This window comes from Oreochromis aureus, linkage group 16 (genome assembly GCF_013358895.1).
Source record: "Oreochromis aureus strain Israel breed Guangdong linkage group 16, ZZ_aureus, whole genome shotgun sequence".
In the NCBI taxonomy this organism is placed as follows: Eukaryota; Metazoa; Chordata; class Actinopteri; order Cichliformes; family Cichlidae; genus Oreochromis; species Oreochromis aureus.
Genome location: NC_052957.1, coordinates 25,956,246 through 25,983,525, shown reverse-complemented (window position 1 = coordinate 25,983,525; position 27,280 = coordinate 25,956,246). Strand labels below are relative to the sequence as shown.

General features: G+C 42.1%; 2 protein-coding genes across 3 annotated transcripts; both read left to right on the top strand.

The window, feature by feature from the left end:
- The first annotated feature begins 358 nt into the window (after positions 1 to 358).
- On the top strand, positions 359 to 21,734 carry trappc10 (trafficking protein particle complex 10). The gene is made up of 23 exons (XM_031732941.2): positions 359 to 529; positions 5,521 to 5,602; positions 6,651 to 6,786; positions 10,379 to 10,578; positions 11,349 to 11,544; positions 11,665 to 11,776; positions 11,916 to 12,163; positions 12,274 to 12,420; positions 12,658 to 12,772; positions 13,080 to 13,156; positions 13,368 to 13,459; positions 13,996 to 14,136; positions 14,553 to 14,662; positions 14,778 to 15,310; positions 15,402 to 15,543; positions 15,887 to 16,045; positions 16,357 to 16,586; positions 17,081 to 17,181; positions 17,322 to 17,445; positions 17,768 to 17,932; positions 18,165 to 18,345; positions 19,611 to 19,805; positions 19,981 to 21,734. The coding sequence occupies exons 1-23, from the start codon at positions 469 to 471 to the stop codon at positions 20,226 to 20,228; spliced, it is 3,795 nt and encodes a 1,264-aa protein (XP_031588801.2). The 5' UTR covers positions 359 to 468; the 3' UTR covers positions 20,229 to 21,734.
- A 2,480-nt stretch (positions 21,735 to 24,214) lies between these two features.
- Positions 24,215 to 26,967, top strand: gdf3 (growth differentiation factor 3). 2 transcript variants are annotated; one of them, XM_039600571.1, is made up of 3 exons: positions 24,215 to 24,399; positions 24,493 to 24,932; positions 25,851 to 26,967. In XM_039600571.1, the coding sequence occupies exons 2-3, from the start codon at positions 24,656 to 24,658 to the stop codon at positions 26,702 to 26,704; spliced, it is 1,131 nt and encodes a 376-aa protein (XP_039456505.1). In that variant the 5' UTR covers positions 24,215 to 24,399; positions 24,493 to 24,655; the 3' UTR covers positions 26,705 to 26,967. The 2 variants fall into 2 exon arrangements, with proteins under 2 accessions (XP_039456505.1, XP_031588815.2); XM_031732955.2 differs by lacking the exon at positions 24,215 to 24,399 and having other exon boundaries at positions 24,453 to 24,932.
- The last annotated feature ends 313 nt before the right edge of the window (positions 26,968 to 27,280 follow it).

Sequence of the window (27,280 nt, the reverse complement as noted above, 5' to 3'; positions counted from 1 at the left end):
AGCTGTAGTGTAGCGTGGTGAGATCCTTGCTCTAAACTACGCCCGAATGAAAAACAAAGAAGAGGACAAGAAACCGCAACGGCTTCCTGGAGTTTTCCAATCCTCATCGCAAACATCAGCCATCAATCAGGCTGAGACGACGGACGTCAGGCAAATTTTATCTCAAGACCTGTTTGTTCTAGATTTAAAACAACAACAACAAAATGTTAATTTTGTAAGACACACACATCTTTAAATTGCTGCACAGCACACCATAGAAAAATGCTGGCTTCCTGACAAACCTGTCATTTATATCCCTCCATGTGAAAAGCGCCTGCTGGCCCTTTAATTACGCACGGCTTACGTACTTCCCGGAAGCGCAGTGGGGATACAGGCCCCATCGATTCAACACAACTGCATACATAAGCACTTACTAATAATAAAGCACTGTTTGTATGTCATTTTCATGGAGTGCTATCGCTAACACATATGGCGGGTCAAGAGGAAAAGCCAATCATCTATACCATGGAAAACAAGCCGATTGTAACATGTGAGTGTTTGTTAAACGGAGACGTTCACTCTTTTATTTTTTATGGTCTTGACAGCTAGCCTTGCTAGCTGCATTCATTAGCTTGTTTTGGCTAAGCTAGCTGTCACCCTTACAATAACCAATTGGTAGTCGCTGCTTATGTGTATAGCAATTGGGGATGGCTTATTTCCAAACTGTTAGGCTGTAATATTTTTAGACTTGCATACTGCGCCGTGTTCGTGTTAAATGTTCTCAGGAAAGACGGAATGTCTCTTAGCTAGCTGCACTGATTAAGAGGCCCAGCTAACGATAGAACGTCACGGACAGGTGCTGCAGTTTTAGTAGGGTATCATATTGTTCCTTGCTGTACAGCCACAGCTTTCCCTGTCGGGAGCTCGGAAAGTAGTTGCCACAGTGATGAGTGAGAGCTGGGCTCAGTTTGCCATTCATAAATCCCGTGGAGTGTGGTAAAAGCTTTACTGGTGGGGTTATTATTTTAGGGAGCGACAATTGTGGTGGGTGCCAGCTTCATCTGATTTCGCAGGCCACTCCATTTTTAGTGTCGTGGCCCAGTATAGGAGTAGATAGAGGCTCTAGGAAATGGGAATATGAATGAAAATCATTGGTGGCACACTTTGACGTTCAGACATTGGGGTTCAAAAACGAAATCGCAGGTAGATCCCAGCGTGTGGATATAGGGATCCCTTGTCGTTCCATAGGGGTTATCGTGTGTCCTACACCAGATGGTTGCATTCTGTAGTAATAGGTCCTTTTACAGATATTAAATATGAAGTTAAGGCCTTTGAGATTGTAATGTTCTTAACAGTAAATGTAATATGAAATGAAAATGACACCTTACTGTTGCAGGATTTATTTTCAGGGTTTCTGTGTAAATTACTTACTGTCTGAAGTTGGATACTGAAAACGCAGTTTGTGTGTCACGTGTGTGTGATTGTAATTGTGCATAAGTGGAGACCTCGGGTTACACTCTGTTTTACTCTCGCCGTGTGATCATTGATTTACACAGAGCTTATGCCACTCAAATAGTGTGTGGTTGTGTTCTTGATGATAGCAGAATTAACATATGATGAAACATTGATTCACTCAGTAACATTTAGGGATGAGCAGGGATACATCAGAGTATGTCTATGTAGTAGATGAGCAGCAATGTGCCAAGTGTGTGAGAGCAGCTAACTCAATGCAAGGATCATCAGACCGGTGTTTGCTTTGCAGCTTCAATAGCAGCTTTTGTGAACATCCAAAGTTCATTATTGTTTGCATTGCACTGTCATGTTAAGGCACTGGGAAGATCAAGAACTGTTGAGCTAACACAAACAACTGCAGTATCCCAATGTGGGCGATAAAATGCTAAACTTCAACAGTTAAATATGACGGTTTTTGAACCAGTTCCCCACCTGCTGCCAGTGGTGGTTAGACTGGTCCTGCTGTTCACAGCCCGCAGAAAAAACGGTAACTATTATCCCCATCTCTAGTCTGCTGGACAACTGCTGGCGACATCGAGGACTGCCACAAAAGAGTCAAATTGACCTGACGTTGAGGTTTAAGTGCTGACTTTGTGGGATATTTGGTTACATTTTGTTTCCTAAAGGGGAAACCATGTGGTTTCCTTTTACTTTTCAAGTGTATTCAAAGAAAACATGGTTTCACACTGGTTCACTGGCTGTGGCCTATTTGCAGTGTAGCTTTAAACAAGTGCTTTAGTCACTGTTCATCAAAACCCACACATCTACCTTGAATGACAGCTTGATAATTTCTAAAATTGGACACCATTGTTCCACAGGAGTGGTGACTCTACCAGTCAGCGCTGGTAAAAGTGGATTCACGGAGTGTAGGAGGCATATGGAAGAGAAGACTGAAAAGAGGAGCCTTAAAGTAAAAGCTGCATGTCTGAACCATTTTATCACAGTCAGAACTCTTTTTGTAGTTTTCTACCCTGCTCTGTATCAAAGCAGTGTCAGCAGGACTTAGAGGGATTCTGTTTTTTTTTTTTTTTTGGTTTTTTTAAATCGCAGGTGGGGTGTGAACAACAAGTCATGTAGCGAAAAAGATCAGATGTTTGTTTTTCCAATAGCAATGGCTGATTCTGGCTCTGTGTAGGGCAATGCACTGTGATAACAGGTGCTGATGCATGCATGTTTTTGCACTTTTATTTTTGCATTGCTGATAATGTGCTCTATTATAGCAACTGGCACTGCATAGAAAAATAGACTGTGTAACTCAAATCCCTGGCTTTAGGTATATTTCTTTACTACCAATGATTGATCTGTAGTTTTTTCTGCTTTCTGTCAGTTGAATCTTTTACGGATGTTGAGCCATGTGTGGGTTAAAATGACTGCGACTGTGAAGGCTAGTCCACACTGTATTTACAGATGACACCGTGATGAAAGCAAGGATTGACAGTGTTAAACTTTGGTTGTGTAAATATCTTAGCTTGAGTAGCTCTGTCTTTAGAATAAAAGTGAATGTGCTTTGTAATGAATTTTTTTTTCTTTTACTTTTTTTTAATGATAAGCTGTAGATGGCTAGAAATCTCTGTCACAACAGTAGCACTTGTGCTAGGACATAGCAATCAGTTACAATACAAGGGTATTTCTATTGCTTTTTGGAAGCAGGCGTTTGCTGTGCAGTGAGCAGAAAAGAGAGAAGTAGGGGTTTAAAAAAATCTGTTCGCGCTCCTAATATTATGTAGTTTGATAGTCTAGCTGTGAGCTGTGTTCATTTGCCTCCTAGACAGTTTTAAACATAAAAAAAGAAGCAGAAATCCCAAGAATGATGTTGTGGAAGCAGAGGAGGCTTTATTCTGAAAACCTTGACATCATTTAGACCCAGAGTGCTGTTAAACAGGAAGCAGCAGCTATAGAAGAAGAGTGCACTGCAGGAGGTTGATGCTGCCAGACCAGCCCGACGAAAACTTCCACAACATTTTCCCTAAATTAAAGTGTCATCACAGCTTGACTGTGTTTGCATCTGGTGAGGTTTTATTGCAGATTCTGAAGGTGTTTGAAGTTAAAAACCATTTGTCACATTGTGCAGTGATTGTTTACTCCATTTCTGATATTTTCATTTCTGATATTTCCCCTTATCTGGCTTCACTTGTCTGACACTGGCAATCAGGATAAATGGTCATATGAAGTTGGTTATCAATTGGCTAAGTTAACCCAGTGTTGTGTGTTCACATCAAAGTGGTGTTGGCAGCATTTGAGAATCAGGGGTGTCGACCTCCAGGCCTCGAGGGCCGGTGTCCTGCAGGTTTTAGATATCACCCTGGGTCAACACACCTGAATCACATGATTAGTTCATTACCAGGCCTCTGGAGAACTACAAGACATGTTGAGGAGGTCATTTAAATCAGCTGTGTTGGATCAAAGACACATCTAAAACCTGCAGGACACCGGCTCTCGAGGCCTGGAGTTCGACACGTGATCTAGAAGGTGGTGTTTGATCAGGAGTCCCCAATCCCAGTCCACGAGGGCCGGTGTCCCTGCAGGTTTTAGATGTGTCCTTGATCCATCACAGCTGATTTAAATGACCTCCTCAACATGTCTTGTAGTTCTCCAGAGGCCTGGTAATGAACTAATCATGTGATTCAGGTGTGTTGACCCAGGGTGAGATCTAAAACCTGCAGGACACCGACCCTCGAGGCCTGGGATTGGGGACCCCTGTGTTTGATGAATCATGTGACTTTTCTTCCACCCAAAATGATCCCTATGACACCTACAACAGAAATTTTATCAAATTGTTCAGAACATAGAAAATTTAACACTAAAATGCAAGACTGTTGTAAAAAAGGTAAGAAAAGATGAAATACAGATTTTAGTTCCAGTTAATAAGTTTATCCCTAAGTGCGCTCTCAGCGCTGCTGTTGGTGGCTGCATATTAGAGCGCTGAAACTTTAAACTGGATCAGTTTAAACATTAAAGCTTACAGGCTGATAAAGGAGACGTGGAAATCACTTCAGTTTGTCAGAGATCAAAGTGAAAGTGTTCTTGGTCTGTGTTCCGTGTTCTAGTAACTGCATTTACAGCAGAGTAAAATCAAGCTGAACAACATTTGATACGTTTTTAAATCACAAAATTAATACACAGACATTCCTGTGATAATGCAACACGCTGCATGTACTTCATTCAGTGGTTTTAGTAAGGTACAGCTAATAAACTGCACCTATGAAATGTATTTCCCCAGCAGAGAATCTATAATGCACTTAAAACATGCTTTAAATCAAACAATCAGTGAAAACGTGGCGCTTTTGCCCGATTTCAAACTGAAACTTGAGCCATATCCTGCTCCTGACAGTTTTAGTTTTTATTCTCCGATGCAGAGTCAGTGCTGTTTACGGGTTTGAGAGTAAAGGTTAAACACAGAAACAGAATTCAGACTTTATACAAGCACATTTGATACGAGCGGCAAGTACAGTGTAGGTGTCCTGTTTTAGGATCAGATATTAATGCTTGTAGTACACTGATTATTGTAAAATTGTTTGCTGCCAACAGAAAACAAAAATCAGGGAATAAAGCATCTAAAAATCTATATTATTGATTATTGATACTCATCAGGGAAACATAAAGATATTACACCCTCGTACTGTTCCCGCCCAGGGATCATCCAGCAATAGTGACGCCATTTTCTGGAGAGTTGGTTGGTTGATTTCATACTTGTTGATCTCTCATCTGGAACCCAACCTGCTCCAGAGCAGGTTATGTCACATCACAGGTTACCGTGGCCATTTACCCTAATAAGAAGTGAATCACCTTTGTAGAATAGAAAATGAAAGGTTAACCCTGAAGTTACCTGGATAAGGCCTCTGCTCGCTCTGTTTTAACTGAGGTGTAACATCCCTTTATGCTGATCGGGGAAATCGGTTATTGTCAAGAAGACATGAGAATTTTTTTTAACAACAATATTCCATTACCACCCCTTGAACTATTGCATTCTTTTTTTTTTTTGCTATGACCTAATTTTTAACCCACCTTGTCTTCCTGTTTTTGCCCCAGGTGCTGGAGATCAGGGCTTGTTTACTTCTCTTTATGCCTCATTGGCTCAACAGCTTCCCAGAGAGCCAATGGAGTGGAGGAGGTGAGTTTTTTTTCTTCGTGTTTCCTTTCAAATTTCACAGGTCATGTTTAACCAGCAGCACATTACAGTCAACACAATACATTTGTATTACATTTATTGATCACACAGAAAAACCTCAGGAGCAGAGCACACCGAGAGACATTCTAGAGGAAGCAAAGGTGTACTCGGTAAAGAATTAAAAGAGGAAGTAGGAGGTCCGTTCATCATAAAGCATACATGACATTTACAGGTGCAGCTGAACTGCAGTAGAGACAAAAACTGGTTGATTTGGCTGAGCATGAAGTGTAGCAACAGAAAGACACGATGAGGTTAGACATCATTAACCTGCTCTCAGAGGTGTACTTAGTAATATTGGATGGTTTATTATTAATCGCCAGAGTTGCCTTAATGACTGGAATACCAAACTGTGATAATGCAATTCTCTCTGAGACATGATGTTTCATTTGAAAGCAAAGTGTGAATATTGTTGTGTATTAAAAATATTATGAGCTGGCATAGCAAGCAGAGCTTCTGATGGTCTTTTCTGAGCTGTTATCTGCACTGCGTGGATATAACACTTCAGGGTTTTGTTATCGTTATGACTTCGGCCAGAATCAGTTTATCCATCTGTTTGTGGTGACGGTAACCACATTGAGTGAAGATGGGGGGGCTTTTTACATCCTTGATCTAATTTTCCCATTTTCTAATAACAAGAAGTTAACAAAGCGGCATTTATCTTCATCCAACAGAAAACATACGGACACATCGACAATTCTGAGGACGAAATGGAAACTTGCATGTAGTAATACCATTTCTAAGATATTGCTTCTGTTTCCTCCTGATATATTTGAAAGGACAGTATGAGGTACATATTACATCAAAAAGACAGATTCTACTGGTGATACAGTTAAAGATATGATGCTCTGTCTTCATGGATATTTTAGAGTTTATTAGGTTGGGTTTATGGCAAAAGAATCCATTGGATAGAAAGATGACATTTTGTGCTATAAATTGTATTCATTGTAAACTTGTGTTTGTGTACTGATGCTCTGCTTTTGTTTTTGTGCAGGACTTATGGCCGTGCACCAAAAATGATCCACCTTGAAGCTAATTTTGTCCAGTTTAAAGAGGAGTTGCTCCCAAAGGAGGGCAACAAAGCTCTTCTCACCTTCCCCTTCCTCCACATCTACTGGACTGACTGCTGTGTGAGTACAAAGCACACACAGATACACAATCCTATTACGCTCTGCTTGTCAGATCAGGTTGAGCATGTATTCTCTAGCCTGTCTTTGGGGGTCCTTAGGTTTTGATTCAAAGCTCCGTAACAACTCGCCTTTATCAAGTAGCTGTCTGACAGAGAGATAAAGACTTATGTTGTGGGTTGCTGCTGTCCAAGCGAAATTTGGAAAGGTGTTGGTACATTTTGTACAGGAAGTGAGAGTAGTCGAGTTGTAATAAAGCACAGTTTGTTTAATCCATGTGAGTTTAAAGATGGATGTGACCGCCTGGATGAGGGTTGTGTTTATACTTTTGGATAATGCCACTTTTATGCTCACTGTTCACCCCCTTTCGCATGATGCTCTGCAACGAAACTGACGTTGCATCCGCTGGCATGAGCTGCCGCTTTTGTGTTGCTTCTGCCGGTCACGCACATCACTATTTTTGTAACCTAGCGCACTGTGCTACTGCACTTGAGTTGTGTTGAAGACGTGAGCATACAATTATGTGTCAGTACAGAAGTTATACCGACATGACACTTGGTCTTATGTCTTTGCTTCATATGTCAGTGCTGATGTGGCGGTATTGCACAGCTGTCGTTCAGGTGAATACTGCAGCTCTGGGTCTTAACTGCAAGTTAAAATAGAAGTGGCTATGCAATCATGTTAGCAGCAGTTTGTGAAGAAACCAATGCGGTGGGTACACTTTCAAAGGCGGGCCTTTAAAAGGTGGCTGTGTGCAAGATATGGAAATGTGACATCCATCAGGCTGACAGGCACATGTATGTTGTTTTCCATATAAACACGAAGCTTTAAAAAACCCATCATCAAGTGTATCTCGTTTGCAGAGCCTTTCTCAGCAATTATCTGTTATTACACGGATGGCTTTCGCTCATCCGCAGCCAACAGGCTAAACTGAACTTGACATAAACGGCAAAGCAAAAGCAGATGGGAGAAAAACAAGAGAAGCAGGAACCTGCTGCTGGTGCTGACTGAGCAGTTGGTTAGTTTAAGGAAGTGCAGTCATCAGCTCATGACTCATGACATTTCCTAAGGACTGTGGGTGTAGTATACCTGCGTTAAACACTGCCTTTGTAAAACTTGAATGCTTTCTTATTTGTAAAAGCAAGCAAACCAATGTCTCCGTGACAAACAGCTTTGCAAAGTGTGTGTGAGTTTAGTCCCATCTTTATTCAAGAGCAAGGCCTTTTGATTTGAGAGCATTTATTAATTTCATGTCCCAGAACTGTAGTGGTTTTCCTCAAAGCGTCATGCTTGCAAAGGTGCTCAGCTCTTAATGAAAAGTTGAATAATGTATGTGATATTCAACTTGCTGCTGTCCAAGCACACACACACGCTACATGAATGGAATTGCTTAATTTGTTTAAAACTAAAGAAACAAAGGCATTTTAAACCCCAAGGCACTTCTTTTGCAGTTTCCTTGCAGTCCTTTGTCACTATTAGTACAGAAACCAAACACAGAAGCAGTACACTTTCAAAAGTGTTTTTTTTTTTGTTTGTTTGTTTGTTTGTTTTTTGCTTGAAAGAAGAACTAAGTTCTAACAAGTGAAACAAAGCTGAATATGGAGGTAATGAGGATGCTGGTTAACTACTGCATGTCCTCCTGCACATTACACATCTGCATTTTGTAAGCGAGTAATGTAAAAGGCAGGCTTTACTTTGCGGCTTAAATAAAATTGTTCACACTCAGCTTCTGGGATGACAAAACTGCCAACCAATTAGCCGACTGTTGGAGGCAGTGCCATTCTTGTCTAGTGAGGTCAGCCTCTTCAGTCACAGGACTGTCAGGCAGAAGTAATCTGCCACTATAATTGAAAAGTGTATCTCTGGGATTCCCATAGCTACATGTTAAAAGAAACTAAACCTTTTTTATTTATAAATGAATGAAACATCATAAAGGCTAGATGGAGTTATTTTCTGTCAACTTGTGATTGCGTTACAGTGTCACTTTAGGACAAATACATCCTGACTGACTAAAAGTTAACTTCCAAAACATTGTGTAATACCAGGGCTACAGTTTTTTTTTTTTCTTTCTGGCGGGTGACTGTTATATAATAACTGACTAATCATATTATAGCCCACCTCTTCTCATTTCCAGCCAATTTAAAACAAACACCACCCTCGAGCAGGATTCATTTAGAGCAAGCCACTCGGCAAATCCCAGTCACAACATCCACATCAGTATCCCACAGATACGGAGGCTTAGTTATTGTCAATATAAACTCGCTGGCCAGCATTCTTTTTGTAGTTTCAGTTTCCTGATATGTTTTGATGTTGAAATATTCTCACCGGGTACAAAATGCTCTTAAAGAGGAAGCATGTTTTTCTTCATTTGCTCTTTAGTTACAATCTGATGAGTTAAATTAGACCCTGATTATGTCAAATACAGCTGTAATAAAATTAATAGGTTTGTACTGCTGTGCTGTGGTGGTATGGTGTTGGCAATGATGTAAAAAAAAGTGCAAAAAATTGGCCAACATCTAGGATGGAATAAACCACAGGTATACAGTGCACTGTGATGATACTCAAGCCAAAAACATGTGCAAAGAAATGAGATATTTGCAATTGTGTGCATGTTGTATATTTACCAGGTACACCTTGCTAATACTCTGGAATATTAACATGATAGCAGATTTGCAGATTTGTTGGTTGCCATGATGTTAATCTCCCGTTCCATCCACATCCCAAAGGTGGTCTGTTGGATTGGGATCTGGTGACTGTGGAGGCCAGTGAACAAATTGTAAAGTTCCAAAACCAGTTTAAGTTTTGTGACATGGTGTGCTATCCTGTTGGAAGCATCAGAAGACTGTACAGTGTGCTTACATAGGGATAGAGATGGTTGGCAACAATACTCAGGCAGCCTGTGGCATTTACACAATGATTAGGGGCCCAAAGTGTTTCAGAAAACATCCCCCGCACCGTTATACCATTACCAGCCTAAACTGTTGATACAAAGCAGGACGGATCTGTGTTTTTGTGTTGTTGCCACCAACTAGTATCTGAATCTTAGCAACAATCGAGACTCAGCAGACCAGGCAGCATTTTTCCAGTCTTCTATTTTCTAGTCTCTCTGAGCAAACTGCTTTCCGTACCATGATTTTAATAAGTGGTTATTTGAGTCACTCTGTGGCTATTCTATTCTGCCCTATTCTGCATCAACCAGCGAGCCCACTTTCACTAGGTTCACTACCATGCCTCATTCAACATCCCTGAAGTCACCTTTCTTCCTATTGTGATGCTTCAGCAGGTTGTCTTGACCGTGTCTAAATGTATTGAGTTTCTGCCATGTGATTGGCTGAGTAATTATTTCCATTAACGAGCAGTTGAACAGGCGTACGTGCATATATACCACTATGCAAAAAGGTAATTAATTGCATGGTAAAAATGACATAACTTGAACTAAATCACATCAATGTCTGGGTGGTGACTACTGGTTTTTAAACAAGCACCAGTTTTCCGTGATATTTTGGCAGGCCAAACGCAAAAGTATCTCCAGTATTCCCCAGTACTAAGTCTTCATAAAATGCCCGACTAAGCAAAATGATGTACTTTATTGTAGGATACAGAAATGTATAAGAGCTCCGTGAAGGAGGACATGATGCGCTGGCAGAACAGCCTGAGGACCCACGGCTCATCAGACTGGGTCATCATTGTGGTGGAGACCAATGATACCAAGAAGAAGAACAAGACAAACATCCTGCCTCGCTCATCCATTGTGGACAAGATCCGCAGTGACTTCTGCAACAAGCAGAGTGACAGGTTAGCAGGCTCCTCCCGTTTAAACTAACTCATTTGGATGAAATTAGAAAGATGTGACGATGTGTAACACACTGACTCCCTTTACGATGCTTTATTAGTCCCAAGTTTCTTCTTTTTTTTTGGAGTAACTGTCAAAGGTAATTATTCTACAGAGTAATTTGAAATGCGATGTGTAAGTCTGAAATGATTATTTGATTTTTGTAACGATTGTTTGATGTTATGTTTCTGAAAAACGTCATGAGAGCCTTTCTTTTTATCCCAAAACACACAAACACAGTGTTTGTGAATTAATCTCTAGTGGTGGGTAGTGATGAATGCAGAGCGTGACGCGGTCTACGGAGAGAAAGTGTACTATAAATTATTTCTATACTTACAATGTACAAAACAGATGTAAATGAATTTAGAGACATTCTCTGAAAGTCTGTCGTATAGGTTCTCTCTAGATGCTGCAGTTTACTGATTTCCACTTCCAAACGGATGACATGAAGAGTCTGAGTTAAATTTTAACATTTGCAAATGCCAACTTTAACTGAAATATTAGGTTGAATTTCACAATTAGAAACCCACAGACTCCTTTATATTTTATTTATTTTATGTACTTAATTTAAAAAAACATTTTCAATTTTATTTAAAATGTGAAATAAAAGTAATTCATTGCTTTCTTTCACATTTCGTCTCAAAGCAGTTTCTGTAATCAGTGTTTGCTAAATCTAAGCTGCCTTGTGGATTGAATCTTCCTTATGAAAGTAAAGACTTGTCTTTTCATCCAGGTGTGTAGTTCTGTCTGATCCTCTGAAGGACTCATCTCGATCTCAGGAATCCTGGAATTCCTTGCTGCTAAAGCTGCGAACTCTCCTCCTCATGTCCTTCACCAAGAACCTGGGCCGCTTCGAAGATGAAATGCGCACACTACGAGAGAAGCGCACCCAGCCGGGCTGGAGCTTCTGTGAATACTTCATGGTCCAGGTACGTGGAAAGAAGCGCCGGAGTGTAGGCCTGTGTTATCCTGTCCTCAAACTCTGTCCTCGAAGGTTACAGGAGCCAAGTGTTGATTCCCAGTTTTGTCTTATGTGTGTGTCTGTGCAGGAGGAGCTGGCCTTTGTTTTTGAAATGCTGCAGCAGTTTGAGGACGCCTTGGTCCAGTATGATGAACTGGATGCTCTTTTTACCCAGTATGTCCTTAACTTTGGAGCGGGAGGTACGTAATCACCTCATTTTTATGCTTTGTTTCAGTTCGTCTCTGTTAATTAAAAGAAACACTGTTTGCATTTTTGTTTCCATTTTCAAAGGTACGCGCTAGTTTTGTTTTTGGTTATGCTAATCCGCTTCTTTCACAGATACTGCTAACTGGCTCGGCTCCTTCTGCGCCCCAGTGCGTAACTGGAGCGGCTTGTTGCTTCGGCGACCCATTGACATGGAGAAGAGGGACGGGATCCAGCGTGGAGAGGCCAGCCTCTTAGACCTGAGAAGCTATCTGTTCTCTCGCCAGTGCACTTTACTAATCTTCCTTCAGAGACCTTGGGAGGTCACGCAGAGAGCGCTGGAGCTGCTCCACAACTGTGTACAGGAGCTCCGCCTGCTGGAGGTAATAAACACAGATCGTACCATTTCTAATGGTATGAGTGGATTTTCATCCTCTCTTTCTACAAAATGTACTTCATTACTAATCTTAAAATGCTTTCTTATGTTACTCAGGTGCAGGTCCTTGAGGGAGCCCTGGACTGTTGGGTGTTTCTCAGCTGCTTGGAGGTTCTGCACAGGATCGAGGGCTGCTGTGATCCAGCCCAGTTAGCTGCAAACTGCTCCCATACTGTTGGTCTCTGGGCGTATGCTACAGACAAGGTACCACACACAAAATAAACACATTAATGTTTTTAGCTTTGGCTTTAATAGCTTAAGAAACCCATTAGCACCTTTAAGCTTTCAAGAGATCTGTTAGGGCTCTTAAGTTGAAAAGCTCCACAAACATTGACACTGATACTGACATACTGACATGTAACAATTTAAACAGCAAGAAGTAGGTACTATGAACATAAAATGACCTTTTTTTTCATTGAGTGTTCTCCCTGCGTTCTGCAGCTGAAGTCTCTGGGGGAACTCTGTGGCTTAGTGTCAAAAAAGGGGCCCAATTCTGAGGACCTGAACAGGACTGTAGATCTGCTGGCTGGGCTCGGGGACGAGAGGCCTGAGACTGGTAAGTTTTCTCATTCTACCTTTGCTGGGCAGTAATGACCACCTAATTTATTTATTTATTTATTTCAGTTTGTCACTTTTTTAGATTGAAAGTACAGGCTGTTCCTGAAAAAACATGGCTATTAGTTGTAGTCTCTGCAGTGCAGCACACACAGGCGCAGTGCCTCTTTGATCTATGGCAGCTCTCTTAAGTCACCATGGTGTGCCTGCACCCTCAGGGTTAGACTTTACTCTTCACTGCCTCTCTTATTTGAAAGGGAATAAATAACCGCATGTGTTTTTAAAATCTCCTTTGTCTTCCTCCACAGTCAACAGTTTGCAGAGCCCATACAAAAAGCTGAAAGAAGCTTTGTCGTCTGTCGAAGCTTTTGAAAGGCACTATCTTGTAAGCCCCACACATATTGCCACAGTTTGATATTTTATTTCATTGGTTTACTAAGAAGGAAGTTAAGACACATTCTTTCAACTGTTTTTTTTTTTAAATCTTTTTTTAATGATGTAATGTCCTGAAAGCTTGAGCAGCAACAGCTCATTTGATGATCTTTCTCCTCTTCTTTCTCTTCTTCTACCACCTTGTTGGCTCCTTCTTGCATCAGGAACTTTCTCATGCTGCTATGGAAATGTACCAGGCCATCGGCCGGCTTCGGTCTGCCAGACTGGTGGGAAAAAGCCTGGCTGAGTTCTACATGTAAGGAAGAGTTAAGCTGTTGGTTTAATTAGGGTATAGGCAGGTCTATTTGAGTTTTTCAGGTTGATTAGGCTTCTACTGTAGAACTGTTTCCCAATTAGAGCCTATAAATACACAGACAGGACTGAAGATAAATGCAGTTTTCTGAAATAAATGGAAACCTATTTGAGAGGAATTAAGTTACATTCATTATATTGAGCATAACTATATGAGGTCTAACTTAATAGTCAAAAACCAAATATTTATGATGCAGGAAATAGGCAGTCCATCTGCTACTGGCTCATATTTGATGTCATGCCAGCCAATAGAGAATAAATGAGTGGGCAGTATTTGCATGCACTTTCAAGTATTATAACCTGCAAAATAACTTAATCTTTATCAGTGTAGAAAAGGAAAAAAGGAAAAGAATTTCTTCACAAATATATAAAAATCTATGATGATAATGACAATAATAATAATGATGATGATCTCTATCATTTTCTATAATGAAGAGGAACAAGATGATTTGTTTATATGTGTCTTTTTATGTAACACAGGAGGAAGGGAGATCCTGAGCGGGCGGAAACCTTCTTGCAGGAAGCTCTGAAGTCATACGTGTCAGAGGGGTGGAGCCTCCCTGTGACTCACACCAGGAGACAGGTTGCTGAGTGTCAGAAGCTGCTGAGCAAAACTGAAGAGTATCCTTCAGAGCCATGAGACTAATTAATGGACAAATATTAAAACACCACAGTGATGCCAAGATTTAACATTACTTCACAGTACTAAACACTGAAGCGCATTTATTACTTTCCTACTTTATTATTCATGAAAATGGTTGGAATGGTCAAAGTAAGTAATTAAAAAATATGTCCCTTAGTTTCTTTATAATATAAAGTCAGTTGTTATGGCATCAAAATATTTACATTACCTTCTATAAGTTAGTCTAGTATTGTCATCAGTCAGGGTTAAAATAGGCTGAGCCGCTGATGATGTGAAACCTTGTCTGGTTCGGTTTGGCCTTGAAGCTTAAGTAGGGGTTCCTGTTTTGTTCTTCCAAATGTAGTTTTTGAAGTAGTGAAATGAATTATTTGGTTTCCTTTACAACCCACCACAGCTACTTACAAACCAGTGCTTTGTTGGCTGGTGATGTAAATCTGACAACAGAGGAGAGGAAACACTTTTGTCAAGAAATTCTGAGCTTTACTGGCAAGTCTGGAGACCAGCGTAAGTGCTTCTGTTTAACTCCCATTCAGTTGGAATCCACTTTGCATTTATAATTTACAAAAATGTGCTCATCATTAACATGTTTTTTTTTTTTTCTTCTACTTCTTGCTCTCAGCTCACAAAGTTACCCTCAGCATGGGTGTGTTTGCACAGCTCACACAGTTAAAGTTCCATCCAGCAACAGCCTCGGTGCACTCTGGAGCTGTCCTGCAGGTGGAGCTCACTCTGCGGTGTTTGATGCCCGTGTCGGTGCGCATCCAGCAACTAGTCGCCAGCATTCACTTTGAGGTGGATCATGGAGGGACTCATGGGAGGTCAAAGGGAGCTCAGAGACAAACGCACCCAGGGACAGTAGTTTTTAGTCAGAGTAACTCATCAGCGGGTCCTCCGTCCTCCTCAGGCGCTGGGCCTTCATTAGAGCTGGATGAGGTTCAGGACAGGAGTCCTTCGGACAATTCTCTCAACTCTACAGGAGTGATATGTAAAAACACTCACCTGCTCATGCGTCGTCATGACAGCAACTCACCCCCAGACACGCCTAACTGTATCAGCCCCCCTACTGTTGGAATTAAGGAAGGAGCCCAAATGCTGAAGGTGCAGGATGTAACATTAGAGCCTGGGAACAACAGCATCACGTTCAATGCACCAGTAAGATGCGACCTTCCTTTGGTCATAAAATGTACCTTTATTTTTTTTCCGCCCCTCACATTCTCATTTGCTCCTCTGGTTTACATTGTAGAGTGGACAGCCAGGTACTTACACACTTCGTCAGCTGTGTGCCACAGTCGGTGAGGTGCAGTTTATCCTGCCTCATATCTACCCATCGGCCCAATATGAAGTATATTCTCAGGAGCCCCAGCTCACCGTGGAGCCTCTCTCAGGTCTGAATATTTTTATTTGATTAAAATCAGATTCTTCATATCTGGGGCTGTTGTATTGGTTACACTTGGAGTTTATTTGCAGCTTTATTAGCTTGAATTCTCTAATAGTTTTCTGTAGTTATGACCATATAAGCATAAAGAGTTGCAGTGTTTGAGGTTGATAAATTCTAATAAATGATTAGTTCATAAAAATATTTTAACTTTTAATTTTAACAGATTAATAGCTTAAAAAAGTTAAATGAGTTTTACCAGCTCGTTTGACCTAATCAGACTATAAATATTCCACTTACCCATAAGCCAGTGCAGCATGTGTGCGTCACTGTAGTTGTGTTTGTGTTTTCAGAGCCACTGTTAGCTGGTCTGCCTCAGAAGGTGAAGTTTACTCTGCTGACGGGTCACTACACTGTGAAGAAAGGAGATGCACTGCAGCTCAGCAACACAGAAACAATGCCCATCCTGCCCTCCACCAGCTGCACCGCCCGAATCAGTAGCCCTACTTCTGGTCAGTAACTACATTGAATATAAGAAATGATTTTTTTAAGATAGTCATTTGGAGTAGTGATCTTTCCTGACAGTCCACTTTACTGCTGTCATTCTTTCCATGCCAAACTGCTTAGATTATCTCACCTGTTATTTGAGTAATGTTGTCTGAACTATATGGATCTCCACTGTGCTGCTGTGTGGGTGGGTGGGTGGGGTTTGCACAGGTGTTCATGTATTGGTTCAGAACTGAGTTGTGCCCATAAACAAACTCATAGATACAGAGCTCTAAACTTCATGCGGCCATCTTTTCTGTCCCCCTCTTGTGTTCAGAGTTGGTGGGTGAAAGCACTTTGTCCATTCAGTCGTCTGAAAAGGTGACGAGCATCAGCCTGCCTCCGGCCCCTCCCTACCACACTCTGGAGTTCCAGCTGGAGGTTTTGTGCATTATCCCGTCCGGGGCTGACCGGCCCGCCAATGAGAGGCTGACTAATGGGGAGGTCCGCCATCGACCACGGAGCTACAGTCATCCCGACACACCGATGACCGCCATCGACCAGAGGGTGAGACACAAGACATGTAACTTTTTGTGGGGGAGATGTGAGTGATGAAGCATGCTACATATCACTGGTAGTCTAGCTGTGGGTGGTACCGGTGTATAGTGTGGATTACATTTTCTAGTGATCAATCGATCAGTTGTTCATAAGATGATTAATCACTAATATTCTAATAATTGTTTATTAATGTAATATTTTTAAACGTAGAATCACAGAATGTTTTAAGTTATTGTGAGGGTTTGCTACTTTAATGCTTTCACATTATAGAAGAATTGATGTTTTTGTGTGGGGAAGGTTTTATACTTGATATTTGATGACCTCACTTTGGGCCCAGGGATATTGTAGTTTTGTTTTTTATTTCTTTCATAAGATAAACACTTGACTATTTCAAAAAGTTAGCTGACATAAATTGTAAAGAATACGATTGTTAGTCTTCAACCAAATAAATATTTGCCAGATAGCTGATAGCTTGAGAAACTTAAACTTGTGTGTGTACACAGATGTCTATCGACTGTCCGTGGTCAATCTACTCCACACTGCTTGCCCTTACCTTCTACATCCCTTTCAAGACCAAACACTCTTTGCTTTCTGCTGGTAACAGGCAAGTCTCTTCCTCTTTTTTAATTAGTTTTTATTGTTGGGAAAGATGAAAGTTTAGATTTAACTTATTAACATGACATTCTTTACCACTTACCTTTCCAAACCTGCCTGACCTGTGACCTGTTGGACGTGATCCCACAGGAAATACATCCAGGTGTGTGTGCAGAATGTGTCAGATGTTAATTTTACGCTGGCAGAAGTAAAGCTGACAGAGAAGCAGCACGCATCGCTGGAGCTCCAGTCTCTTAACACTAAAACACAACAGGTGAGCAGAAACATCTTTTATTTTAAATAATGACACCAGTTTTAAAATATGGTGAATGCCTTCTGCAATATTTTGGGTTAAAGATGGCTTTATAGGCTATAGCACTGTTTTGCTTATTTTAGTCTTGATTTTGCATTTTGGTGTTAATTTGTCTGGAAACCTCTTGTCATTGTGGGCAGAGCCCCAGAGTGTTTTCAGATTCCTTTATATCAGGATAGACAATGTCATAATACATTTTCCATCTTAGATGTCGATTTGAAACATCAGAGCTACATCATCCATGGACTCGCACTGATGTCTGGTGTGTATTTTGTGTGTCTAGCTTCTGTGCTGTAAGCACAGTGTGTTCTGCTTGTGGGAGGTGAGGTGGAAGGATGACCTGCCCTCCTGTCTCCAGTGTGTTTTCTCTGCCAACTTTTCTCCGCTCAGCCAAGACATTTCTGCCTACAAACCTTTCCACTACCAGTTCCAGCTTGAGAGAGTCACTGTAAGTCCACTTAAACTCCAGATTTAGGTCCTTTTCATCTAAATGTGTAAGTGAAGCAGTGATTGTGTTGTCAGAACGTTAAATATCAAGACTTTTATAAAACATCTGAGCAAATTCTGTTTGCAAGTGGCTACTTTTTATGGATAGCTCATTGTAGGAGTTTAGTTGCAGTTAAGTTAGTTATTATCAGTGACTCTCCCACCCATCGATAACCTCTAATTCATGTCATCAGACATTGTACAGCGTGAAAGCAGAAATCTTCCCTCCTGCTGGTGAGCAGCACTGCCGCTCTGGCGTCCTCTGTGGACTTGAGGTGTGTATAACACGACTGACTGATCCAGCAGAGGGAGAGATTGCAGAGGACAGCAAGACTGAGACCGATGGCCCCAAAACCACCAAGCTCATGTATGAAGGTATGCTATCAGCTCACCTTTCTGTCTTTTTTTTTCTTTTAATTAAATCAGATTTTTAGTAGACCGGTCAGTTATTTGAGAGGAATATTTGGCTGAAGAACCGATATAAAAATGGCACACAACACTCAACGTAGAAATGCTGGTGCCTAAAACCAGCTGGTTGCCAAAAACTGTAGTTCTGTAACGGTGCGCACACACCGAACGCGAAAGAGGCGGCCAGAGCGTCAGGTTCACATGTAAAGTCAATGGAAAGAGCACGATGACACGCGATTGCGCGTCCGGCGAAAATGCGGAGGCAGATTTGCGTCGGGAAAACGCCAAAACCCGTGAAACGCGCGTCAGTGTACCGCGTGGGGCGCGTGTGACTCGCGAAAGAAAACCACGCGCGTCAGGTTGTGTGTTGCATTTTGTGCACACACTGAGTTGGAAAATACAAACTCCGGTGTCAAATCGCGCCCCGACAACCAATCAGGAGCCTGGTGACGTGGCTGTAACTAGGTCAAAGGGCAGATCCAGTCACTCCGTATGGAGGAAAAGCTCATCTGTGCCGTGGCTAATCATCCAGAGCTAAATGATGCTAGTTGCTACTTCTACCGAGACAGGAATAAAACGGACCTAGCTTGAGGCACATTAGTGAGGAGATTGGGCAACCTGGTAAGTTCATTCATTCTGCTTTTAATTTCCAGACTGACCCAATGAAACCGTGCAAAAGCTAGCAAGCCCACCTACTGTCCTGATATTTTCCCACTGATGTCCAAATACCTTTCCGCTAACAAGTTAATGTGTTTATTCAGAGGACATCTGCAGCACAACACATCTGGCACAACTTCCTCCCACATTTCCGGTTCACGCGCGTGGAAACATGCAATTTTGAGGTGCGGTGGATTTTCCCTGGACACGCGTTGAGGTGCAAATGTGCACGCGTGACATTAGGGGCGTTTGGGCGTTTTCGCTCGCCTCTTTCGCGTCCGGTGTGAACGCACCGTAAGAGTTAATATCACTTTTCACAAATACCCAGATATTAGCTGAAGCGGTGGATTTATCACTTTATAGATCGACTTGTTTTTGTTCAGATGTGCATATGTATAAGAGCCAGGCACTTGAAGCAAAACCATCTCTTCAAACTATTCTTCAGACTCCTTTTTGCATATGGCCAGACACAACGAAGGCAAAATAATTTAAGGCAACAAATAGTCTTTAATAAACTGTTTGATTTTGATAATATGAAACCATTTCAATAGTTGTGTTTGCGTGCATGTCCACAGTGGCTGACAGCAGCAGTAACTGGGCGGTGTGTGGGAAGAGTTCAGGGATGGTGCTCATGCCAATGACGGCCAACGCCACCCACAAAGTCCAGATCGAGGTGATGCCTCTGTTTGCTGGACACCTGCCCTTCCCCAAGATCAAAGTGCTGAAGTACCTGCCTCACACTGCAGCAGTGGCCATTCAGCCAGACCCCGGTGAGACCTGCTAAACCTTCAAGCCTTTGTAGATGTTTATTCCACAATGAAGGGATGGAGAGATGGCTGAAGTGATCAGTTGCTGACAAATGTCTAAACTTACAAAATGCTTTTCTTCTTCTTCTTTTTTGTCATTTGGACAATCAGTAATTTGTTTCTTCCTTGGCGCTTTCAGACAGCTGCGTGGAGAACGACAGCCTATCCCTGCTGGACAAGACGCTGGATGATCAGGGAGACACGGCGAGCATCCGCAGCCGGGGCAGCGTCCACTCTGTGGGCAGCGGCGACCAGCAGCAGAAAGGCGTGGCCATGCCGCGACTCGACCCTTTCAGCCCTGGACAGGTGTTCAACCACAGCCACGCACGCCAGGTCCTGGTCCTGCCAGCTACTGACGACCACATCATGGAGGTCAATGCCACATGACCCTAGTGACAACGCCACCAACAATCGTCATGTAGGACTGAACCTGGGGCCTGGATGGACTCTACTGAGATTTTTTTTTTTTAATCTGGGACGACTCGGGTCCATGAGTCCATTTCTGAGACGGCTGCAGGTTGTCGGTATGGACTCACTCCTAAGCATGAAACCCACTGCAGACATTACGGACTAGACAGTGAAGAGCCAATGACATCTGCTGATTAAATTTAAATAAAGATTTTTTTTGCCATACTTTGTACATAGCTCATTGGATGGATTTATAGGTATAAATATATATATAAATAAATAAATAAATAAATATATATATGGACTGATCAGTGAGATCGGTGCCTGTCGTACTATTTCGAACTGAAGAAGGAAAAAAACACTCCTGATTGTCCCGTGATGCACCAAAGCCCTAGATGTGTGTATGCCTTGACCATCTACTCAAGTACTGTAATGACTGAGTGTGTCCAGCTGTTGTGTGCCTCTTCAGTAGTCATCATTTTTTTTATATTTGAGATTTTTGCTTGTTTTTGAGTCATTGAACTCTGATGTGTCTTTGGAGACGTAGCTTATAATCCCAACAGACTCCTTCGTCCTAGTACTGAGGTGAAAAATGATCATAATCTCCCAAGTTTACTACATGATTTCAGCATGATTAAAGTCAGTCCAGCACATATGAGGCACCAAAAATGAAAGTGTAGATCTATTACTGAAAATGACCAATGCACCATCTGTGCTGATGCAAAGGTCTAATCTAAAATAACCCAGGTTTACCCGTTCAAATGTCTAAACATGTTGCTCTTCTTTCCATAGTATAGATTAAATGTGCTGCACAGGATTCTAAGTACAGGCTTTAGTATTTATACTCGCAGGGTATAAAGGTCTTTAAAATGTTCACGTCTCCAAAAATGCACATAGATGTGCTAAAGAACTTCTGTTTATTTTTAACAAAGACAAAGCCTTATGTTTTCTGACTCAAACGAAAACATAAGAATGAAACTCTCAAATATAAACCCGGCAATGACACGAAAGGCTCCGATTGTAGTGGTTTGTGTGTATGTGCGTGCGTGTGTGTTGCATTTCTGTTCCGCTGTAGCTCTGTGTCCATGGACGTGATCAGATGAGACTTTTACACGAGGATCAGCCAGTGCACACTGTCTGTCAGTGCATTGTTTATATACTGGGTGTGTATATTTATTGTGTGTGTGCGCGTGTGTGTGTGCGTGCCAAATCCATGTCCGAGCTATGCACACATACCGGTGATGTTGAATGGATGAATGAAATAAGCCGCTGTTAGATTTATTCATACATTTGTTTGAAAGGATGAACTCTAGCTACTTCTACCCCCGCCCTCCTCCACCCTTGTCCTCCTCTGTGGTGCACATGCGCACAGCGAGACTACAGCCTCCTGCTCCTCTTTGACCACTGTACATACTTATGTGTAAATAATGATTCAAATGAAAATCATCTTTGATTGCCAACTATATTAAAAAAAAATCATTGGGATCTTCCTGGATGTCTGTTTTCTATAATATGTTAGCAAGAAAACGGGTTGAAAGATTGATGAGGCAACTGATTGACTTGTGTTGATATTTGTGCAGCATGAAAAACACAACAGGGTTTCTTATGACCTCATATGAACAGGGAATCCTCACTTGCTGACCTCAGTGTAAGAATAAACGATTCACAATGTATTAATCAAAAATATGCTTTTCCCAAATGTTCCATGCTGACTGTTTTTATTAATCAAGTGATTTTGGTGGAAGGAGAAAGAAAGTTTGTTTTTGGTTTCTTACTAAGAATTTATTGAAAATACAAAAAGATGCAAAATGAGTTTTAGTAAAGTAAAAGTAAGAATGGAATGGAGGGAGGTGTAACAGTGAAGCTGTAAGGAGCAGAGCCAGTGAAAGTGGATGAGTTTAAATACTCGAGGTCAGCTATCGGAAGCAATGGACAATGAAGAGAGTCCAGGCAGGGTGGAGGGGGACGGTGGAGCAATTGAAGACGGAGGTGGCTGAGTTGAAGATGTTCAGATTTTCGGCATTTGTGACCAAAATGGGCAAGATTAAGTATATCAGAGGGGACGGCTCTGATTGAGCAGGTTGGTGACAAAATTAGAGGCGAGGTGGATAGTAGATTTACCTGGGGGGGGGATGATGTAGACCAGCAGTCCCCAACGCCCGGGCCACACACCGGTAACGGTACGCAAGAGTTGAGGCTACGGTGTGAAATTTATGGTTTTCAGGGTTTTTATCGGTTTTTAGCATTAACTCTGTTTCCCTGGGTCTTTTCCCTTGTGTTATGAATAAATCTTCTTTGGTACTGGTTTTATTTTGTTGTTGGAAATAAACCAGTCCAAGGTGCAAAAAAGGTTGGGGACCCCGATGTCGAGGGTAAATGAGAACATGCAGATGGTTTCTGCGACAGAAGAGGTTGCTGGGGTTAAAGTGACAGGTGATCAGCTGTGTAACCTCTAAAAGGAGATGCTGTAAGAAGATGATCCATGCCCCACCAGCCGTGCCTCTGCTTTGAGTCCTGCTCTGCAGTTTGAGAACCATTTATTTAAGGGCAACACTGGCCTGCAAACACTGAGCTGGATGCTTTAAACATGGCCAAATTTTTAATTAATAATGTAAATATATTAAAAGTACTGATTGTGAGCCAAAGGTTTACAGAGAATACACTGATCACTTGAATACCAAAGTGATTTTCTGCTTTTATTACAAGCTGATGTCAATGAGGACATGGACAAGTGGAGGACAAAAAGAGTGGCAGACCTAAAAAACTATCTACAGCAGATTAATAGGACCTGAAAACTGCATCCTTAGGAATTAGGAAACAATCCAACAAAGGAAACAAGGAGAAAAAGCTGGGGTGAAAATCTGTGACAATAGGTACAGAGGAGTTCAGGAGAGAGGTGCAACTGTGAGTGTCTGCAGCCATCTGTAAAACATGGTGGAGGCTGAGTCATGGTTTAGGGCTGCATTTCCACCAGTGGTGTTGAAATCTTGTCAAAATATATGAAATTACAAATGCAGAAATACAAAGTAGCATTGGGTTTGGATCCACCATGCAATACCATCTGACTGGCAATGGCTTCAGTTTTCAGCATGTCACTGATCCCTGAGCTGCAACATTACCGAAGCAGTGTGGAATCATCTTGACACAGAATGTGAGAAAAGGCAGCCAAGATCCAAAGTAAAGCTTTGAATGTCCATGAAGAAGCCTGGAGAACTATTCCTGAAGATGCTTAAAGAAATGTTTTAAAAAACTGGCCTATGAGACCTCAGGAAGTCTAAGAATAAAGGTGATCATACCAAATATTGATGTTCAAGCTCCTTATAATGCACAAACTCCATTTCTGTATTTCCATTCATGTATGTGTACATTTCAATAAATCACTGCATCTGTTTCCTATTTTCATAGCAAAATACTAAGAAGAACCGCTCTGAGGGTTCACAGAGGGAACATAATATATTTACAATGAAAAATGGAATATAATGTTTTCTTCTGATGAACAATTTTATCACTTCAGGTCTGTAAGAATTCTTTATATGAAGCAGTTCGAGAAGTCAAAGTCGCATTATCATGAGAGATCATGAGAAGTTCATACCCTCAACGGGCGCTAGATGGCGCGATAGTCTCACCCTTTGAGCACACCGTGCTTCAGCTTAAACGCTGTTGAATAAACTGGCATGTTACTGCTGTGCCTTCTTATCTGGCAGACACATCCCGGTGTTACCAGTGTTTTCACTGAGATAAAGCCGCTGTTTGACATCACCGCACTGGCGCAGTAAAAGACCTCTCACCGGGTGGCCGGGTCATCCTCCAAGAGAGTCCCCCGGGGGCCCAGAATTCATTGTTGAGCTTATATTGACCTGCGTTTTACAGTGAGGTTCACAGATCATATAAAACAAGACATACACATCAGGACTTTTATCCAAGATGTATACGTTAAAAATAATGAAATAAGCACCAATGAGCAACAAATACAAATCGTTTCCATTTTTAAAACTCGGCTTTTAAAAGAGACCAACAATGACAGAAGAGGGGACTTGAGGCGCTTGAGATGATCATGTTTCTGGAAGCTTCTGCCTTCAACATGTATTGGTGTTTAACAAAACACTCACCTGTAAGTCAAATTACCTGGTGAATTTGACTCAGGGACAAGGTGAGTCTGAGCCTATAAACAGGATGGAGGATATAATAAAAGCTGATTTTTCCTTTATGGTGACTTCATTCAGGAATCTCACTGTTATTTCAGGGGACCTGTCCTGAGCTCAGCCCTCCTCCCCGGCTTATCTTCGCCCGCTTCTCATTAACATGATTACGCAGCTGCGCGCCGGGATCTCTGTGAGGTTAAACTAAAAGTTACAGGTGAAGAGGCTCTGGAGCTGCCGAGTCCAAAATCAACCCAAAGTCCGAGCATGACTCCTGTGTTGCTGCTGGCGGTGTGTTTTCTCGGAGCGTGTGCCCTTTCACCCGTGGAGGACACCAACAGACAGGAGCAACTCCTCCTGAGGTCCCTGGGGCTCTCCGAGAGGCCGAGGCCTGCAGGGAGCCTCCAGCCCCGGCGCCATGTCCCGTCCGCTCTCTGGAGGATGTTCCGGAGGGCCGAGAAGTTCCAGGCCCTGGAGAGCCAGCCCTGCACGGTGTCCGAGTACGGAGTCCGCGGCAACATCGTCAGATACGTCCAAGACCAAGGTAGATGTACTGTAGTGTTCACACTGTGGTCACACAGGCAGCTTGGAGAAGCTGAGACGTGATGTTAGTCAAAACGCAGCGCTGGAGCTGAAGCACTAGAACTATCGATAGTATCGATATGAACGCTGGTATTGGTTGATCGATACTTTGTTTCTATACTTTAAGTTTAGTATGAAGCCCACTGACACTATGAAAAATGTCTGAAACCTTTGTGTTAACTATCACGTCTATTTGATTTAAAGCCATTAAGAGATTTAATATCGAGCATCCTCCATGGCTGTCAGCCTGTTAGTGTGCAGTACGCTGTCAGAGGAGGATGCAGTGCTGCTGATGGCTGAGATCACAACAGTCTGAGTGTTTGTGTGAGTGTCAGGGATAGTTGTTTACCCCAAAGACTCAGTGGTGGCACGAACTCGTTATTTAGATATACATTTTGAAAGAAAAATTGTGAAAAAACACTAAGATGGAAATATTGATTAGCTCTGATATAATTTACTAACATTCCTTCCAGATTTGCCAGTAGCTTTGAGAAATTTCTGGCATCTTGAGGGGGAAAAATGGCAGATTTTTATAATGTTAGAACTTAGTCTAACATTATAGTTCCCCCCCCCCCCCATTTAAGCTTTAAAAAAGCATATCTGGCCTTTAAATAGCCAAACAAATTCATATCTATATTCCTTCTCTCTGTAAAGCTAGGCACATATTTATTCATTAAAGCTGATTCAGATACAAAAGGTGAAATAATTACGAGTGTTTCATGCTGGTAAGAGACAGAAGCTGTAATTTATTGATGCGAAGACTGAGCTCTGTTGCATAAACAAAATGCACATTCTTTGCTCTGACTTATACTCTTCTCTTCACTCCTGGAAAAACTGCAAGCTCCTTGTTAATCATGCTGTCTTGGCGGATGTTTTGCAGGCAGGATGGTGTCTGGATGGAGCAGCAGCTGTCAGGCTTGCCTGGAGAAGCATCTTTTCTTCAACATGTCCATCCTGCAGCCTGTGGAGATGCTGTCTCTGGCTCAGCTGGAAATCAAGCTCCACTGGAAGCCCCTCAGTCCCGTGCAGCTGCTGCAAGGGTCCCAGGCCATCAGTGCCTCTCTGTATAAAGTGATCCGATCGACTTTGAAGGGAACTAATCCTAAGGCGAACCGCAGACTGCTGTTGTCCCAGTCGGTCCAGCTGCAGCCCGAATCCACCTCCGTCACCATGGATCTCACAGCGCTGGCAGAGAGCTGGCGCAAACCGGGCTCTAATTACGGCTTGATTTTAGAGTTGCTCCCTCTCGGACCAGACCCGGAACAGTTCTTTCCGTTTTACCCCGGTAACTCCCTCCCTCTCGAACAAGCCTTCACCTTCCCGTTGGTTCAGGCCTCACTAGTGGCTGTGTCCCTCAACCCAAATCAGTGTCGGTCCAGACGGAGGAGAAGCGCCATCCACATCCCCGTGACACCAAGCAATGTGTGTAAAGCTCGCCGCCTCTACATCAGTTTTAAAGATGTCGGCTGGCAGGACTGGGTCATCGCCCCACAGGGCTTCATGGCCAACTACTGCCACGGGGAGTGTCCGTTCCCGCTCAGCGAAAGCCTGAACGGCACCAACCACGCCATCCTGCAGACCCTGGTGCATTCCTTGGATCCAGAGAACACGCCACAGCCCTGCTGCGTCCCCATTCGTCTCTCCTCGATCTCCATGCTCTACTACGACAACAATGACAATGTGGTGCTTCAGCATTACCAGGACATGGTGGTGGATGAATGCGGGTGTCGCTGAGGATGCTGGACACTTCTGATTGGCCTCTGGTCACCAGATATTATCCTCTGATTCATTCAGCTGCTTTGTCCAGTGATGCGTGTCTAGAGTTGGTGTTACTGCAATTTGTTAAAACGATTGTTTTTCAATATGTAATGGAATATGTTTGTAGACAGTAATTTTTAAAGAATTTAACTATTTGTTCTTATTGAAATCTTTTTTGTTTGTTTTTTGTTTGAAGTCTAATGAAATAAAATGAGGAAATTAGTGTTTTTCAGTTTTAACAATGGGTTAAGTGGTCTGTTACACAACGCTTGCAGTACTGGGCGGTATTGATCCAATGCCATTTCCTGAATCCAAGACCAAAAAGTGAGTTAAGTTTGCTGATTTTGTTTTGAAGTTACAATCTCAGGTTTTGTTTAACTAAAAGCAGATTTTAAGAAATATTTTGCTTTTAATTAGGTGTATTTGATTTAAAATGACAAAAATCAAGATCTTAGTGCTAAATCTTTGACACAAATATAAATGATGAACAAACAAACAAAAAATTCAGATAACCACACTGATGTTCAAGGAGCAGCTGAGCCCTTAAACATC

Excerpts from the sequence above, each read along its gene's own strand:
- gdf3 (XM_039600571.1), top strand. The coding sequence starts at position 24,656 with ATGACTCCTGTGTTGCTGCTGGCGGTGTGTTTTCTCGGAGCGTGTGCC. Across the intron at positions 24,933-25,850 it reads CAGATACGTCCAAGACCAAG|GCAGGATGGTGTCTGGATGG; the intron begins GTAGATGTACTG and ends GATGTTTTGCAG.
- trappc10 (XM_031732941.2), top strand. The coding sequence starts at position 469 with ATGGCGGGTCAAGAGGAAAAGCCAATCATCTATACCATGGAAAACAAG. Across the intron at positions 530-5,520 it reads AAACAAGCCGATTGTAACAT|GTGCTGGAGATCAGGGCTTG; the intron begins GTGAGTGTTTGT and ends TTTTTGCCCCAG. Across the intron at positions 17,446-17,767 it reads TTAACACTAAAACACAACAG|CTTCTGTGCTGTAAGCACAG; the intron begins GTGAGCAGAAAC and ends TTGTGTGTCTAG.